The 20,536-nt window shown below is 36.4% G+C and overlaps 1 protein-coding gene across 1 annotated transcript in view; it reads left to right on the top strand.

Annotated features, from left to right (window-relative positions):
• The window catches only part of LOC139863861 (uncharacterized), a 52,667-nt gene extending 37,676 nt beyond the window's left edge, over nucleotides 1-14,991 (top strand). Inside the window, exons 7-16 of the mRNA XM_071852463.1 lie at nucleotides 1,562-1,733; nucleotides 8,184-8,360; nucleotides 8,422-8,889; nucleotides 9,026-9,209; nucleotides 9,329-9,561; nucleotides 9,946-10,067; nucleotides 10,118-10,202; nucleotides 13,023-13,556; nucleotides 13,614-14,209; nucleotides 14,962-14,991. Of these exons, the coding sequence (XP_071708564.1) occupies nucleotides 1,562-1,733; nucleotides 8,184-8,360; nucleotides 8,422-8,889; nucleotides 9,026-9,209; nucleotides 9,329-9,561; nucleotides 9,946-10,067; nucleotides 10,118-10,202; nucleotides 13,023-13,556; nucleotides 13,614-14,209; nucleotides 14,962-14,991 (2,601 nt within the window). The remainder of the gene's footprint in view (nucleotides 1-1,561; nucleotides 1,734-8,183; nucleotides 8,361-8,421; nucleotides 8,890-9,025; nucleotides 9,210-9,328; nucleotides 9,562-9,945; nucleotides 10,068-10,117; nucleotides 10,203-13,022; nucleotides 13,557-13,613; nucleotides 14,210-14,961) is intronic.
• Nucleotides 14,992-20,536: the final 5,545 nt, after the last annotated feature.

The following is a 20,536-nucleotide window of genomic DNA, read 5'->3' as shown; positions in this document are numbered from 1 at the left end:
CTATCGGGCCTAACAACCCCAACCGGACTGGACGACCAGTATTCAACGGTTGCACAGTACTTCGTTTCAGTGACTACACTTGGTACAGTGTAGTGAGATTTCATAATAAAGGGAACATGCGACGTTGATTAAATATTAAGTATGGTTACCAAGTGCTCAACCACTTAGAATATTTTTATTAAAATGTTTATGTATATGAAATCTTGTGGTCTATTACTATTACGGAAATGGTTGATTATGATAAACTAATGAACTCACCAACCTTTTGGTTGACACTTTAAAGCATGTTTATTCTCAGGTATTAAAGAAATCTTCCGCTGTGCATTAGCTCATTTTAAGGATATTACTTGGAGTCATTCATGACATACTTTGAAAGACGTTGCATTCGAGTCGTTGAGTTCATCAAGATTAATATTAAGTCAATTATAGTTGGATGTAATATGAAATGGTATGCATGCCATTAATTTTAGATGTAAAGAAAGTTTGTCTTTTAAAAACGAATGCAATGTTTGTAAAACGTATCATATAGAGGTCAAATACCTCGCGATGTAATCAACTATTGTGAATCGTTTATAATGTATATGAACGGGTCCTTTCATCCCACACGAGTGACAGGTCACTCGTACCAGTGACCACACTTTTGAGGGTCAACCACACGTGTGAGGACTCACTCGCACGAGTGAGGCCTCAGCCAAGCATGTGAGCACCGGTCAGATTTGTGGAAACTTGTTTTGGTCATAACTTTCAAACCGTAACTCCGTTTTTGATGAATAAACTATCGTTGGAATCGTCTTGAGGTGTAGTATCTAATGATAAGGATTTAAAACACTAAATCAAACTTTAAATTGGGTGGAAAAAGCTCGAATTGCAGTTATGCTGCTGTTCTTGCTCAACCGTGCGAGTGGGGCACTCGCCCGTACGGGTGAGGTGTCCAACCGTGCGTGTGAGTTACTAAACCGTGTGAGTGGACTTTAAAGTCACTTTTGGTAGTAGGTTGGTCAGTCGTGAGAGTGAGGATGTTCATCCGTACGAGTGAGCTGGTTAGTCGCACGAGTGAGACCCAACCCGTGTGAGTGATAGTGTATGTATGATTGGGTCAAGTGCAATTCTGACCCATTTACTGTATTGATGAGTTTATTTATTCTAATGTATAATTTGATTGAAATGGTTACTAAATAGAGAAATGATATTCTCATGTGATAAAGGAAAAAGTGAAGGCTCAGTGAAATATGACTACTGAGTTCTTGTATTTCTAGGTGAGTGGGAATATCCTAATGTTTATAAGTATTTAGTAGCGGGTTATGCTACTGTTACCTTGGCTTACTCACCTGAATGCTTAGTATATGATATATTGTGCTATATTCTGTGACTTGTTGTGGCCACCCTGGATGCCGACTACGGGTTAGTAGTCTGGTAGTGATATTGCCGATTGCGGGTTTTGTAGCGGCAACTGGCTTACATGTGGGGCAGCTATGGTTTTGTAGCTATGCCAAATTTGTAAGTTGGGCAAGAGGCAGGAATGAGTCTTTCTAGGTCAGGAATTACTATTCACGTAGTATAGTTGAATGATGCACCACCTGCATCTGGATACTATGCGAGGGAGACAGTAATTGAAATTATCGGTATACTCCAGCTTGATCAATTGGAGTTAAGGGCCCGGCCAGGCCGCCGATCCTCTTGTTATCAAGACCTTGTTTGTGTATTGGCTAGCTTGATGCTATATGCTTATACATGTTAGAACTGTGCCATTCACTTAGCCTTGTGCTAACCCCTCACTTCCTCCCCTGCAGGTAGGCTAGTTTGCTAGGGTTTTTGGGAGGAGCTTGCTGTTTTGATAGATATGTTTGAAGAACAAACTCTGATGTCTTTTGTATAACATAATATTAGTTGTTTAACGTAATGCCTGATAAATTATAATAATCGTGTGGTATTGTAAAACTAAGGTATTATATGTATAAAGTTTCTGCTGTGTATAAAAAAAATGGACGGTGTTACAGAAGTCTACAACGATCACTTACAATACGCAGAGTCGCCACGTACTCTTCCAACTCCTCTAGGCAATTCTTCTCAAAGAGTCACCATTAATAACTAAATCGTCACATCGGGAAAACTCAACCAATCTCGTACTGAGATATCAACTCCTAGCGTACCATACCAAGTACATCACTAGTAACAACCACATACCACAAAAAAGTCAACACCCAAATCGATGAAGACCGAAATGAAAGCGAATCCTAACGGATAACACTTACCACTTAACACCCCTTGTATTGCACACCACTACTAATACGCAACTACCGTAAACACGTGAGCAAAATACGACTATTGAATCACAATTCACACCAACATGGCCGAAACAACCCGAGCCTAAACACATATGGAGGATGGTCGAAACAACCCGAACCTTAGTGAATTTGTAACAACCCGAAATTCACCAACCCAATCCATATTTCCCACAATGAAATGACCGCACAACCCGAGTCATTGTGAATACGCACAAACTGATATTCACTACCTCCACCACATAGTATAACCGAGGATGGCCGTACAACCCGAGCCTTAGTGAATCCGAACTACCCGACATTCACTACCTCAAACTATGAGTCCAACCAACAGGGACAATCATACTACCCGACATATTGTGAATACGAACAACCCGATATTCACGTCCCATATCACAACACAAAGAATGGTACTCCCATTCCCTATCGGTACTCGCATTTCCCGATAACGTTATACCATACCGATATAACACTACTCCCAACACAACTATCCATTAGTGTACTTAGCACCGCGTAATACTAATCCCATGGTGAAGTTAGCAGACCGAATCAATGGCCATAACCCACCAATCACACACGCTCTTTTGGCCTCAATCAACGAGTAGTGTGGCATCACGCACTGCACACACCATAGTGAATCCTGGTGGATAATCACTAACCTACACATGCTCTTTTGGCCTCGACCGCAACGAGTAGTGTAACATCGCGCCCTGCTATACCATAGTGAATCCTAACGGATTACACTAACCATTCACCACAAATAAAGTATGTACACATTCTTAAAATCATTCCCACTGCCTGGAATTTCCGCACCTAAATTATTCGCACGCGCGAACATTTCCAAGACAATCGAGCAAGAACCACCTATATCGCACATAGGCACAAAACAATAATTCTCTAGAAGAGAATCAGGCACGCACATCCCTTAACCGAGGGATTTCACCTTGCTCGTCTAATACGCCCATTATCTCTCAATGAGATTCACCACATTACCACCTCGGTGATAATTCAAATCCGAAACCATAAGTGCAATTTAACTGAAATTGTACTCTTCCACAAATCGACCAAAATCTAGGTCCCGACACTAATTCCAGATCTACTATGAGCATTATCCGAAATCTCACACTAAAACCTCCTCGTTCGGGACTGTAACTCCCCCACTTGGAATTACGTTCCATAACCTCATCGCCGTGGTAACATCATCCGCGGTAATTACCACTCTCCGACATACATGACCAATCTCTCCATCGGTCATACTACTCGAATTCTCGTGAATTCATTTCGCACACTAGAAATTGACGTTCACCGTCACCCGTTGGCTTTATTTAAACAACGACATAAAACCAACACAACACGCACCTTGTGCGACCGTACAATACTACTGAATGGTGGAATTTTCTACAATTGGGTTCACACGACCCATCACTACACCTTGCTCCAATCTTGAGCACACGAAGGATTTTAACCAATCCTTAAACACTTCGAACGAAGAGTTTACCACAAATTATGCAAACTTTACTCTCGCAATCATTCAATTGCTATAGTTTGTCAAATTTCCCACCTAGTCACTCATGTACCTAGGGGTTTCTCTCCAGTACCCTAAGTACAATGTAACCGCAACACCATCGGAGTCGAACACCACGCTAGTAGGTATGAAAGGGGCACCTATCTTTGCGTTCCGTAGACTCCATTACAAAATTAATTGAGATCTAAGGCACTCGATCTCAAGGGTTCTATCCACCCAACGAATGTCACGGTTCTTCAACTTCAACACGAGAGCGAACACGCTCTAACATCCGGACACCAAAGCCCATTCCCTTGGCTTGGTAGAAACATTTTCCAAACACTAAGAAATGCTTGGTTGCACCAAGTCTTACGCCCTTCATCCAACAATCAAAACGTCACCATAGGGTAATTCCATTAGGAACGTCACCCATAACAATAACATGCACAACACAATGCATTCAACAAACCGAGTTCATCGGCACATAATAAATGACCAAGAGACATATTTATCAAAACGAAACGTACCTTAATGTCTCCTCGCGACATTCGCCGCCGCCAACTCTGGACAATCCGGCTTGCGATGTCCCTCCTTATGACAATAGTAGCACATCTCGTCATCACTTATCGGCATTGTGCACTCCTATAACTCCTGGCCCCTAACACCATAATTGAAACATCTAGGTGCACGAGAATCCATCGTGCCGTTACCCACATTACATGTACTCGCACTTGCACCCTCATTTTTCTTACTTGGGGCGCGATACGAATCAACCCTTCTCTTACTTGAAGGTTCGCAAACCTTCGATCGCGAATACGATTCGAAACCCCTAGCCACCGCGAATAACTCCGCAAACGACTTCGCTTGACCTCTGCTAATTTTTTTCTTCAAGTCATCATTCAAGGTTCGATAGAAATCTTCCATCAACATACGATCATTCCCCATATACTCCAGGTAAAAACGAGCCTTCGCCATAAAGGTCGTCTTGAGAGTATTCAAATCCATAGAACCCTGTTGCAAATCTCGCAAGTCATTACGTACATCCGATAAATCAGCGTGTGTCCGGAACTCCTCGAAGAATTCCTTCTTAAAATCATCCCACGATAACCCCACAAACGTCTCACCACCAACAATATCAATTTTACCATCCAACCAATCTTTCTCCCTACCCCGCAACAAGCTAGTAGCGAGTCTTGTCATCTTCTCGGGAGGGCATTCGATGGTGCGAAAACACCCTATGACATCCGAAATCCATGTTGTACTTACCAAAGGATCCGGTTTCCCGTCATACACCGGGGGTTTAGTCCTCATGAAGCTCTTTAAAAACAACGCTCTATTTCACTACTACTTCAAAATTTGGAATACTTCCTATCCATTTCTTCTCGAAACACACCCATTTGCTCCGCCACGGCGGCCACAACTCTAGTGTTAAACTCATCGTCGCTCGCCTCGATCCCGTTTCTCATCGTCATTCTAAAGAATGCAAAACGATTAGTCCACGAACGAGTAAAACCACACGCACAACACCGCCCCACCTTGCTAAACACTCGTCGTACATCACTTGTTAGACACGATTTGCACCTGTAATAAGGTTTGCAAGTCCTTATTACGCACACATGCTGTATTAACTCGTTAGTACAACGACCGCCTCGCTCGATGATAGAAACCAACACAACGAAAATTCTACGCGATATATACACACGCAAGAATTACATCACAACACAAGCCACAATCCTAGTTAGTTCACCTACACGCTAAGGCAATAACCAAGTCCCCGTCTGACCCGTTCACCTACAAGTCCCGCAGTAAATAAGCACACACAGAAGTCTAAGTCTAGACACCTATCTCAAGTCGCCTAAATCCCTTAGACCATGCTCTGATACCACTTGTAACGACCCAACCCGTCGAATACCGGCCCATAAAAATTTTTCCTTTTAATATACGTTAAATAACACTTTAGGTCCCATTACAAAATTTCCCAAACGTATTTATTATCAAAGTAAGTTCAACGAACTTGAAAACATACAATAATAATTTAAACTCCTTAATAAAATAATACGTTAGTTAAATCATAACCCGGTTATATTCATTATGACCCAACTAGTTACTTTTACATAAAACCGAGCATGGTGATTGGGACTACGCTACCCAATCCTAATCGAGTCCAAAAGCAAGATCTTCTAAAGCAACCTAGCCAAGATCTCTAATCCCCACGCTTACCCGAGCCGCCAAGATGCAAACCTATAAAAATATCAACAACGAGAGGATAAGCTAATGCTTAGTGAATGTAAAGATACTACACACATACATATGCATAAAATGGCTACGCATCACCAAGCACAAAAAGTAAACACATATCGTCTACGCATGGTAAACAAACTACAAAAGAGCACATACACAAAGCAGCTACATGCTACGTAATCACCAAGCTAACGCAACAAGATTAGCTACAATACAACAATAAGTATATACACATATACAATAAATATAATCAACAATAACAATAAGGTTAACCCCTTAACCCAAACCACATGAAGGTTGGCCGAACTACCCGAACCTTAGTGAAATCGCACTACCCAAGATTCACTTCCTTCACCGCTTCAACAACTGAGGTTGGCCGAACTACCCGAGCCTTAGTGAATTCGCGTAACCCGAAATTCACCACCTCATCACCAAGATGACCAAACTACCCGAGTCATTCTGAATCCGCACTACCCGAGATCATCTTCTCAACATCAATTGCTAGCAAACCCATCGCCAAAGGGTTTATCCAATACGCTAGCCAATTCACAACACCAAGGGTATTAACCCAAAATGCATAAGCATATCACATGGACCCGAAGCACAAGAGGATTCCATTCTCCTACACAAACAAAGAGTAAACCCAAGTAAGGGTCACCCTACACACACGCACCCATTTTACACATATGCATGTGGATAGTAAATTTACACTCACCTTAAACGCCTCGATGAAGTGCAATCCAATCCTGCAACTCACCAATGGAATGTACCTATTCCATTTATCATATAATCATCAATACAAACTCATTTGGGCTCTCGACCCGCCCAAATGAACAACAAGTGCAAATCACACCCTTTTGCACTTTAACGCTACTCGAAGGTTCGAAACTAACGAGACTAGTTCCTGCATTCCTGAAATACCCAAAGACACCACATTTAGCCATGAAACACACACTAGTCCGCTTATTCGCCCAAAACCCATTTTGACCCCTAAAAGTCAACATCTCGCCGTTTGCTAGTTTTGACCTTCAAACACCATTAACTCAAGTTTATACTTTAACTTAACTCATTTTAAGTTTATAAACTTACTCAATCGACAATCGAACCGAAATTACCAACAAACCCAAATTTTGACTATATTCAAAATTAGTCAACCAAATGTACACAAATGGTTTCCACTACTTCAATAATCACTAAATACTAGTGATTACATTCATTTGTAAGCATTTAACTTGGTTAATTAGTTTACCAAACCAAAACCCGCCTTCAACACCTTTAAACCTGAATCCTAGTTATTATCTTCCATTAACAACTAGTGGGGTTCCATTTATGAACATACAATCAAAAGCTCCAAATTTAGATGATGAACACAAAAACGAAATTCGAAGTTAGAGCTTACCACTAGTATCACCTTGTAGCTAAGAACGAGGAGAACAAAGTTACCTCTTACACTTTCGATCGAATCCTGCTTCTTCCTTTCCAAAATCCCTCTTGAATGATTGGAAGTATTTAAGTTTTGAAAGAAAATGAAGAAGAAAAGGAAAAAGAAATAAAGAAACTGAGATGGCGGAATGAGATTTAAGATCCCAAATCTGGCACACATGCGAAATGACCGAAATGCCCCTACAAACCCTTAAAACTATGAAATACGGAACCAGACTCCCAGAGGCGCGACACTGCGGCCCTCTTCCTCCGCGCCGCGAGATTGTACATGCTTTGGTGGTTGTTTTACAAGCTATCTGATCCTATTTCTAGTTAAATGCCACACCGCGGCTCCCTTGGTCGCGCCGCGACCTAATATGGGTTTCTTTCCATTTCTCGCGTACTTGAACTCCAACACACGAACACGTCTCAAACCCTTCATACACTAATCGTACATACACGATACACCTATATATATATATATATATATATATATATATATATATATATATATATATATATATATATATATATATATATATATATATATATATATATATATATATATATATATATTCTTGAACATTTCCATAAACTCGCTATGCATACACACATTCATGACTTCACGTCACAACTCGAATAATATCATATTAAATCCATCGTACGCCCTTTAAATCTATATATATTCGTTCTACGTCGTACGTGCTCTACTTATACATTGTACGAACAAACAGGTCTTATAGATATCGATTTGAATTTTGATAAGAGACACATAGTTGTGCATAGTCTTTCTGAAGGGTTAAAAAGAATTAGTGAACTACACCTACAGTATTTGGCACTACAATACCCTCAATTGTTTGCATATGCCGAAGATGGATATAGGCCAGATATTGATCATCAAGATGTGGATGGTACAACCACACGTAATAAGAAAAAGGTCAGTATGAGCAAATTTTTTGCATACAATCCAAGATCGGTCCGAGACAACGCTGGCCCATATGGCGCGAAAGCTGCATCAACAAATGTTGGTAGATGCATACACAATGGTCGAATCTGAACAAATTCATTACATTAGAAACAACCCAAAGATACAGAGAGCAGATACATTCGCAAACCTTACACTTGCTACTCTATCAGATGATGTGATCAACAGTATGCTAGGCAATTGTGTTAAGTTACCAGCTTCTTTTACGGGTAGTGCTAGATATATGCTTGAAAATTACCGTGATGCTATGGAATTGTGTCGTATATATGGTTATCTAGACCTATTCATTACTTTCACATGTAACTCTAAATGGCCAGAGATCACAAGAGCATTAGAAGGAACATGTTTTACTCTAGAAGATAAACCTGAATACCAGGCTAGAGTATTTAAAATGAAACTCGACTGCCTCATGGAAGATATAAAGAAAAACAAAATTTTTGGAAAAGTTGAGCCAGGTATGTTATTTTTTAAAACAATTCTTCTTCAATGGTTTAACTGTTGTCTTTAAAAAATAAATAAATCGTATAACATTCTTACTTAAAAAAACAAAACTGTTACATTAAATTTTGTTATATGTTCCTGTACTTGCAGATCTTTTTACAATCGAGTTCCAAAAATGTGTCTTACCACACACACACATATGCATCTTCCTTCATGAAAGCGATAAATTGCCTGAACCGGAAGATGTTGATGAGTACATTTCTGCTGAATTACCGGACAAAGAAGAAGATCCAGAATTATATCAACTCATCACAGAGTTAATGATTCATGGCCCGTGTGGTGAAAAAATCCAACATGTCCGTGTACTGATATCGAAAAGAAATGCACGAAACGATTTCCAAAGGATTTTGCAGACATTACTAGTGTAGATCATGATGGCTATCCGATATATAGAAGGAGAGAGGATGGCAGAAAAGTCATCAAACAAGGACATGAGCTTGATTATAGAAATGTTGTTCCGTACAATGAATTTCTTCTTAGAAAAAATCAAGCTCACATCAATGTTGAGTGGTGTAATCAAGTTGGTGCTATTAGGTATTTGTTCAAGTATATCAATAAAGGCAATGATAGAGTAATTGCAGGGCTATGCGATGAAGAAACTGATGAAATCAAGGAATACTATGACTGTAGATACATATCATCCTGTGAGGCTGTATGGAGGATACTAAAATTTGATATACATAATCGAAATCCTACTGTTATATGACTCGCTTTTCACTTGGAAGATCAACACTCAATCATATTTGATGAAGAAGATTTTATTGAGAATGTTTTGGATCAACCTTCGGTTAACACATCGTAATTTCTTGAATGGATGAAGTGTAACCAGACCTGCGAAGAAGCCAGGCAATTGACTTACGTGGAGCTTCCAACAAAGTTTGTATGGAACAAACAAACATGATTATGGACTAACCGAAAAAGATTTACCGGCTCTATTGGGCGTATACATCATGTACCCCCTATAACTGGTGAAATTTTTTATCTTTGTATTTTACTGAACAAAATTAAAGGGCCAACTTCATACGAAGATATCGGGACTATTGACGGGAAGATGTGTTCAACGTTCAAAAATGCATGCTTTGAAATGGGTTTACTGGATGATGACCAGGAATACATAAATGGTATCAAGGACGTAAGTACATGGGGTTCTGGACATTTTGTTCGTAATTTCAAATACTTCAGTCTGATAGCCTTAGTCATCCAGAAGATGTTTTTGAAAAGACATTTGATTATTTATCAGTGGAAATAATTCCTCACCGACTTTCAGGTATGGTTAATATTGTGACATGTTTTCAAATTAGTATTGCTTATTCCATTATTCACGAAAACTTGAATAAATTATATGTTTAATACATTTTTTAATTACTAATTAGAGTATCAACAACAAATTGTGTTGTAATACAAAATATCTTTGAAGTTTCCTGGACTATAAATCTAAGTATAACTTATTTTTTCATATTTGACATATCCATTTGCTTATTTTTAATGCAGCAATACAGCCTACAAGACAAATGATGCAGGACCTTTTGTTGATTGAGATAGAAAAAATTCTTCAATGTAATGGAAAGTCATTGAGGAAATTAAGTTCTATGTCATACCCTTTGTAACATCCCGCATTTTTCCATTAATTCATTTTAACGCCCGTCTCTTTTTTTTAGATAATATCTTTCGTTATCTAAATTCACACCTTTCGTTAACTAACGTTCTTAATATTCTCGTTATTTGATCATAACATCTCCCGTTTATTTCCGCATATTTAAAATAATTTGTTCGGTTAATTCACGCACCCGCTTTCAAACTTGAGGGACCAAAGTTGCCAATGAACCAAAGAAGTTGACTAGTTGAACTAGTCAAGCCCTTCACCACCATTCATTTCATTTTATTTTCTTTTTCCAATTTTCCTTTCAAGTATTACTTCCATCTTTCACCATTTTCATCTTCATCATTCAATCATCATCCATTTTGAATCTAGGAAGCTCATCATAAAACAAATTATACTTTTGGAATCCTTGTATCTTCCTCTACGTTTTGATACTAACTTCATCACTTTTGGGTAACTTTTCTAAAACTCTAGATTTCTCTAATTCATTTTATAGACTTAAAATGGTGTTAATTAGTGTCTATGGCTCAATTCTAACATAGATATGTGATTTGTTTGCTCGATTTTGTTATTTTGAGTAACTAGCATGAACACTTGAAATAGGTTAGTTTAATCCTTGATTTTGGTTGATTAAATGTTGTTTAAATGTTAAAGTTCATGTTACTATCATCATTAGCTTCGTTTTGGTATGTAGGTTGATTTAGAAAAACTTCATAAACATAATTGATGAATTCATGATTCTTGGTTAGGGTTTGATAAACTTTAAAATGAACTTTTGTTGCTTTGAATGCTATGAGACGTTATTGGCAAGTGTTTAGTTGTATTGTGTGTTTAATTACCTTCGAAGCGGCATATCGTATGTTTAAATTGGAACCCTGAATCATCTTATGCGTTTATGAACTTTGAACTTTTGATAATGAACATTCAAGGATCTTTCAATGCGGATTTAATTGTTATAAAAGCTAGTTTTAGTTGATGATATGTTCTTTGTTGTATTCTTTGTCAAAATACCTTTCCAACGATATAAGATACGTGCTGTAAGTGTTTTCGGTTCATAAAATGTGTTTGAATGAAGTTTGTTTCGAGACTTGAACAATTGAAACAGCTCAGGCATCAGCTCACGCCCATTGGTGCGGCGCGACACCCATAGCCGCGGCGCGACATATGTCGTGGTTGTGGGATGTTCAATTTCGCGTTTTCACGTTAAATTCTAACTATGCTACGCACCTCCGATTAACATGTAACTTGTTCTAACATGTCTGAGACCCGACCCGAACGTGTTGACTTTTTCGTTGACTTTTACTTTGACCAAAGTTGACTTTTATGCAAACTAAACTAATAATTTGTTTAATTGTTATAACCTCTCTCTTGTACTTGTATCTTGCATGAAATTTGATAACGTGATTCACATGCTATATAATCGAGTCGTAACGAGCCATAGGACTAATTGAACGCATTTCGCCCGACCTTGTGTCGTACCCAGTATTGATATAACTTAAATGTTTAGGTCAAGGCTAAACAACTTTAATTGCACAATGTTTAATTACAAGTACTTTAGCATGCAACTACGGTGAGATCATAGTCCCATCTTTTCAACAACTTTTGTACTTTTAAATCATGGGATGAGAAACATATACGTATCATACTTTTATGCTTTGAACACAAGTACGAAAATAAACATTCCACAGCGAGTTAGAACAAGAAGCCTTAATTCGATTATCATTAGTTACACTTGTAGGGTGTAAACGTGAACTTATGTTGTGTGGATCCATGCGGGCTTCACGCGCCCTCATTCGGACGGTTCGCTACCGTTAGCAGATGAAATATATTTTCGGGTATAGTGTATGTTCTAACACTACGTAACAGGGTACAAAACAGTTAAGTCTTGATAATTGGGTGCTCGCGAACGTACTTTTGGAATGCAAACGATTTGGGTAATCAACTTTATGGAAATACTAAATCTTGTGGTTCAAAAACAACGTTTACAAATACACCTATGATATCACCAACGTGTTTCATTGACAGTTTTCTATATGTTTCTCAAGTTCATACTTGGCTACTTAATACATGCTTCCGCACACTTTGATTACTTACTTGGGGTGAAGCATACATGCATACGCTAGTGATAGCACCTTTGGATTCAAACTTAATGTTTACATGCATACGCTATTTATAGCATCTGTGATTTTCAACTCATATTATGTCGCAAGTTATTTCATTTATACATTACTACTTTTGTAAACTTATATTTGTGTCGAACTGTTTAGTTTACTTAGAACTTTGCAAGTCTTACACGTTTCAAATGAATGCGACATAATTTTGGTCAGACGCGTCTCATTTAGGGACTATGATCACGTAACGGTACCTAAGTTAACGGCGCCGTCAATGATGATTTAGTCGGGTCGTTAAACCCTTCATCAAGTTCATTTCATTTATCTGAAAATCAACTGATCATAGACGAACTTTCTTATGATGTGTCTTTGCTAGAATCAGAACATTCGCATCTAATTGATAAGTTAACCGAAGAACAACGAGATACATACAACACCATTTTAAATGCGGTGGAGAAACAAATTGGAGGTGTCTTATTTTTATACAGATATGGTGGCACAGGCAAAACTTTCCTTTGGAAAACATTATCAACTGCACTGCGTAGTAAGGGTGTGATAGTATTAGATGTTGCATCAAGTGGAATAGAAGCTTTGTTGTTACCTGGAGGTAGGACTGCCCACTCGCATTTTGCAATACCAATAGATCCTACCGATGAATCTGTTTGTACCATTCTGCCTAACAGTAATTTGGCTGGTCTAACTAGAAGAACAAAATTGATTATTTGGGACAAGGCACCCATGGTAAATTGCAGGGGTGTGGAAGCATTAGATCGCTCATTACGGGACATTTGTCGAACAATTAATCCTAATAGTAATGAAACTCCATTCGGAGGAAAAGTTGTGGTTATCGGAGGGGACTTTAGACAAGTGTTACCCGTTATTACTCGTGGAAAAAGAGAGGATATCGTGGGTGCTTCCCTTAATTCTTCATACATATGAGATCATGTTACTGTTTTAAAATTGACAGTTAACATGAGACTATCTAACTCTTCTTTAAATAATTCTGATGAAGATAATCAAGACAATTTGTCCGATATTTGTAAGTTTGCAGATTGGTTGTTAGACGTCAGTAATGGTAATGTCAACCCAAGCGAAGACGGGATTTCAAAGATAGAGATGCCCAAAGATGTTTTAGTAAAAGACATACACGATCCTATCGGTTCTATTATTAATGTTATTTATCCTGAATTTCTCGATAACCTTGGTAATCCCACTTACTACGAACAACGTGCTATCCTTGCTCCAACTCATGAAGTGGTAAACATCATTAATGATCATATGATGCAGTTTCTTGAAGGTGAAGAAAGATCATATTTAAACTCCGATAGCATTTGCCAATCTAAACGAGACTCACATTTCAATAGAGAGTTGTACACAACTGAGTGTCTTTATAGCATTAACATAGGTGGTTTACAAAAGCATGATCTACGACTTAAGGTAGGAGTACCAGTTATGCTTCTTAGGAATATAGATCATGCGGGTGGTTTTTGCAATGGTACAAGGTTGAAAATTGTTGAGCTTAAAGATAAAGTCATTAAGGCAAATATTTTGACTGGAACTCATGTTGGCACAATTACAGCTGTCGCAACCGGGAAATTTCTGACCAAATTTAAACTTAATCTTTATATGATAACACTATTTTGACAAGTTTTAAAACTTTTGAAATGAGTTTTATACCAACAACTGACCACCCATTTGTCCGAAGATTCACGAACATCATAACTTGTTTTAATTGTGTATATATATGGATATATATATATATATATATATATATATATATATATATATATATATATATATATATATAATTATTAGTGGTCATCTATCAATTTAATATAGATATAAATAATACGTACTATATGCTTTATGGTGTATAAAAATAATAGTAAGAGATGCAGACAAAAATGAAAAGAACTTAAAATTTTAAAAACGCGTATGCTTTTGGGTTGTTGGTAATCAATAAGTGATTTTAGACTTTTTAGAGTGGAATCTTCATAGTGGGTCGTTGCATAATGCTTTTGGTTTTACATATCACGTGTTGAATGTTAATTGCTAGTAATCATGTTGAATAGCTATCTAGCTAAGTAGACTTTTGACAAGGTAATGTTAGAAATTAACGTGGCACTCTAGTTTCCTTAAGTTGTTAATAATAGATTTTGATGTCAAACAAAGTACACGTAGTAGAAAGTATATTACTACAAGTTTAAGAACACTTTTATATTAAAGTTAAGAGGAGTATTTAAAGGATTAGTTGTTTATCATATTAGTTAGTGGCCTATCAATATTGCTGAAGTGACAATCTATTATATATGTAGGCTTATGACTACATAAATTGGTGTTCATAACATATTATATAATTTAATAGTTACATATAATATATAAAGAATTATATGCATAAAAGAAATGTTATGATCAAAGGTTTTATTTACATTATAGAAAGTAAGGATGATTCTAGATATACTTCTAATAATGTACAAACTATCAAGCATAAGTTACAACTAATTATAGCACACTCATTTACTTTAGTCTTGTGATGTATGTGTAATCATGAGATGGTTAAAAAAAAAAGAGATAAAGACAGTTATAGTCACATGAAGCTAGTGTGTGTTGCCATCCTAGACTTTAGGTGGCTAGTTATGGTGATCTTATTGTCTACTGAATAGATTATACTTATTCGAATATAATTATAATTGGAACTAAGAGCTTTTGGTACTTCAAGAGTTAACACACTCAAATTGTTAGAGAAATTCTAGATAGTAAAATTGTAGGAATATAGAATAAAGCAGGAAGTTGTCTACTATCTTTGACTCTCCTTTCTTTTTCTTCCTTAAAATCACAAGACACAAACTTAGTACATGCATTCATATTATATTTTTTTCACCTCTTCTTTCATAAACACTCTTTCTTCTTCATCAAAATTTCAAGAACATATCATCTGCATTTTTCAATTTTCTTGCTCAAGTATTGCTTGGAATTTGTATTCTACAATTGTGTAGTCGTCATCCATCATCGTTCTTCAATTTCTTTGCTCTTAATTGTAAGGAACTCTAACCTTAGCTTTGTAATATGAGTTTATTTATATTTTTATCATCACAATCATACTAGAGTTCAAGTTATGCATCAATGATTAAAAAACATGTGTTAATTTTGTCATTGGGTTGTTTAAAATTCGTAACCTGTTTTTGGTCAGCTCGTTTGGGATATTAACCTTTTTTTTATTAATTATTATTTTATGTTTGAATTGTTCATGAAAATTAGTTAAGTTTTCATATATTATTCATAGTTTTTGTTGGAACGGTCATTGAGATATGATTTATTTAAGTTACATATGTTCATTTTTGTGTTATTTATCACGTGTAAAAAGAAAGAAATTAATAAAACATTATTTTTGTAATATAACTTACTTGAACTCGAGTCATAGAGATTGTGATTTGTGGCATAACCCGTTAGTTAATATATATTGACTAAGTTTTACCTAAACGATAACTTATCACTCTAGGTTGAGTATTCAGTCATTCGATCACACATGTACATGGTTGAGATCTACGATTACTTTACATTCCGAGTTTCAGTCACATTTCGGTGAATGAATTTATGTGCTGCTAAGGTGAGTTTCATTTGCTCCCTTTTTAAGTGCTTTTGCAATCTATATTTTTGGGCTCAGAATACATGCACTTTATTTTAAAAGCAATGGATACACGTACATACTAAATTCTACACCGAGTTTGAATCGAAAATCCCTTAGCTTTGGTAACTAGTAACTGCCAGTTATAAGAACTGGTGGGAGCGAGTAGTTGTATATGGATTCATAGGGCTTGACATCCCCGTATGTTCCAGGTATAGAAAGCCTAGCCTGAACTATAAAACAGACGTATGCTATTTGAGTTTAGTACACGTTGGATTGCGTGTATTGTAAATGTTGGTTGCATGTATGTTCAAACAGGGGTACTTATTATAACGTTAAAGTTTAGTTATCAGGGTGCTCAATTCCGTATAATATTTTGATAAACGTTTCGGATGAAACAACTGAAATCTTGTGATCCACCTTTATATACAGATTATGCGCAACACTAAAACTATGAACTCACCAACCTTTGTGTTGACACTTTTAAGCATGTTTATTCTCAGGTTCCTAGAAGTCTTCCACTCTTTGCTTATACGTTATACAAGCTATGTGCATGAAGTCATACATGCTTTTATTCGAGAAAACTTTGCATTCACAAAATCATCACCATGTATCTTATTTGACTGTATTGTCAACGGATGTATTGTTAAAAACAATTATATACGGTGACTGTCTATATGTAGAAGTCATCAGATGTCAAAAACCTTGAATTTATATATTCATTTATGGTGTGCCCTTTCGAAAGAATGCAATGTTTACAAAACGTATCATATATAGGTCAAAACCTCACTATGGAATCAATGAATGATGTATTCGTTCAAGTAGATTTGGATGGGTCATCACAGTTGGCATCAGAGCTTGAGGTCATAGGGAACCAGAATTTGCATTACTGTATTTAACTGGTAATTGTTAGGATGCATTAGTGAGTCTGGACTATGATCATATTTGTTTTTACCAATATTTGTTTATCATTTCTTGTTGAAAATTTCCTGTTTATCATCTTAATTCTAAACGCGTCTTACTGCATTTATTGCATAGATAGTGTATAGACAAATTTCATATCTTAAGCATATCTATTACAGTAAACTCTGTCTTACACTTTCCGAAAACTCCTCCGTAACTTATGGGATTTTGATATTATATATACATATGTAAATTATGTATCGGAGAATACCAAACTAAATCATATAATCTATTACATATCAAAATTCATTTCCCTGATCGTACGAGATGGATCTCTCGACTAGTTCAAGTTCATCGGATTTTGACAGCTATTCTGATATGGATATCCACCTGAGCTCCGAAAGCAGTGTAACCGGAATGGATCAACCCATTAGCCATCATCTATTCTGGATGGATTGGGGATGGGTTCGTTGCCGACTCAGTCAATGGAGACAAGAAGAAGGCGATCCTTTCCACCCACCAAATTGCCCTATTGGCGAAGAACTTGAAGCACTTACCGGTGAACCAGTCCGAAACACCATTTTCTCTCTCATTTTCAGAGTATCTCGCTACGATTTTATATTATCTAAACTCCTAGATCTTATTCATCCGCTCGTTCGAATCGACAATCATCCCAGTGTAGTAGAAGAAGTCAACGAGCTTCGCGCTCGGGTAGTGGCTTTGGAGAATATGGTGCAAAGATTACAAGCACCAGCAACATCACCAGCATCAACAGTACCACCATCATCAACACCAACAGTATCATTACCACCACCAACAACAACATCCGCATCCCACACCTCATCATCACAATCTGTACCTCGAACATCAACATCATACGCACCATAGATACCAAGGAATATCAACAACAACAAACGATGAAGTATTGATTCATAACTTCATCGAAGTAATATTCTGCAGAGAATATGTAGTTTCTAAAAATTTTAGACATTACTTATTCTAGTTCTAATTGTAAACCAGATGAATGAGCGAATAGAAATGATGAAATAAAACCCTGATCGGAATGATGCACGATTTACAAGCTAGATCTGTTTTACCAGCAGCATCAACAGTACCGTCAGCATCTTCAGCATCAGCAGAATCTACAACATCACAAGCTCCGCCAGATCTATAATCACCGCAAACATCATCACTAATCAATAAGGCCGTATATCGTATCAACGAGTTATGAAGTATTAACTCATTCCCACTGAAGAAATTATATGTATATTTTATATATATATGAATTTTGAGATCAAAATAAATCTTTTCATACTAAGCTATTACGTGTGAATCTTAACTAGTAGGTACTACTCGGTTAGTTCATGTTACTGATATGCTATGATGTACATCCTTCGTTAACCACAATCTCTGTTTCAAAGCAATGAATTCTATTTCATAATAAACTAAGTATATTATTCAATTATATGTTTGATTTTATACTTTCATGTTCGATATATTCGAAACTTTCTAGAAAACATCATTCGTACCTTGCGAAGTTAGTAAGAGTTCCATGAGCACCAACATGATTCACTGAGGAAATATCAATAAAACTGAATAACGAAGTACTGATTACATTAGTGAAATACTCTGCGAAGATTATTAAATCTTTAATGTTTTAGAGATTATTCATTTCTAATTCAGCCGAAAATCAAATAAGCTTAATATGATATTAACTCATTAAATCTTTATTACATCTGAAGAAAATATACATACATATATTTTCATAAAGACTATAATAAAATTTTCTGGTACAAAATATTACTTGTGAAATTTTTAACTGGTAGGTAATACCCAAAAGATATATAAATTCACAATTAATATGTTACATTCTTCGATTCTGATTCAGCAAATCATCAACTATACTCATTACTTTCACAACGATATACATTCTTTCCTAGAAATCGAAACAACCATTCGCATCCAAATTTGATTACATGTCTTGATTTTGAAAAATTAGAATCCAAGCCAAGATTTAACAGAAAACATCACTCTTAGATTCTTACATCTTTCAAATGCCATACTTTGAATTCAAAACTGTACTAGAACATCATATGTATACATATAACATTCATCTCTTAGAATTATGAGCTTTCATTCTAAATTTCAGAAAAGCAACCAGTCTACGAATCAATACTCTGAATGTTAAGAAAAAAAAGTTGAAGGAAGCAGCAAAAACTATAAACGACCTTAACAGTCAAAAGTTTGATGATAAAGAATAGTGGCTGAAGAAGTTCAGAAAATGAGAAAATTTGGTACTGAAAAATGGATAGAGCAAACCATGAAGGAGGTTGTGGACAAATAACAAAGACTAAACCTGCCTTCAAAGAATCCAAATGTCTCAGTGTCTGCTGAAGTCATTAACGAATACCTTACTCCTGACTCTAAACCTTTGCGGACAAATCTTCTTCATCATCTTTCGATATTAGAAATTCTAAGATATCATCGTATCTTTCATTATAAATATCCTCGATATTTCTGAAGATATTTTCATAAATATTCTTATCTGAAATCATTTATCTCTTTGCATTATATGTATTACATCATAAAGGAAACTGTTTAGTTTCTATATTCTGTAAACCTTCGAGTTTAAATTATGAATGTTTTGAAGAAGTGTTGGGAATCGAAGCATGAGTTAGTATAATATAATGACACTTGATCAACATAATTATATTACAGTAAGTCATGCTGAGTTTCTAATGGAACGTGATAAAGGTTCACAGATCATACCCTCGTCATGAACCATGTTACATAACTCTTTCATTCTATTTTACCTCTAAACATATCAAGAAAATGTTTTTCTTGATGATTCGGTCTTTTCCGGATATTCTGGTAATTTGAAAAATCAAATCGTGCTATTACCTTTCCTTTCTGCTTTGTATATTATAATCATTCGAAACTCCATACCTACGAATTCTGGACCATTATTCGCTTGACTTGAAGTCGGGAAGAAGAAAACAAAAGCATGAAGCTTCGAAATAGAAATGGGAGTATAAATAGTAGCAAATAGGAGAGAGCATTAACTGTGGATGTCAATGATTATAGAAAGACAAAAGCGGAGACATCGAAATATAAGGGAAAATATAAAACCTAACAACAATCCAGAAATTACAAACCGTATATATCGATGCATATAGTAATATAAAGACACGGGAGGACTAAGAACACTATAAAACCAAGAGTATAGTAGAAGTAAATAGATTCTTCTGGCGGCAGATGAAAAAGAAGAATGACAGATATGAAAGTTAGGAGTATATCAAGAATTAGAACTGGATGGAGCATATTGATGAATGCTTTAAAATATGAATTGAGAGAGAAAGAAT

This window comes from Rutidosis leptorrhynchoides, chromosome 8 (assembly GCF_046630445.1).
Source record: "Rutidosis leptorrhynchoides isolate AG116_Rl617_1_P2 chromosome 8, CSIRO_AGI_Rlap_v1, whole genome shotgun sequence".
Taxonomy (NCBI): Eukaryota; Viridiplantae; Streptophyta; class Magnoliopsida; order Asterales; family Asteraceae; genus Rutidosis; species Rutidosis leptorrhynchoides.
Note: the sequence above shows the minus strand (reverse complement) of the source record. Positions and strands in the feature narration are given on the sequence as shown.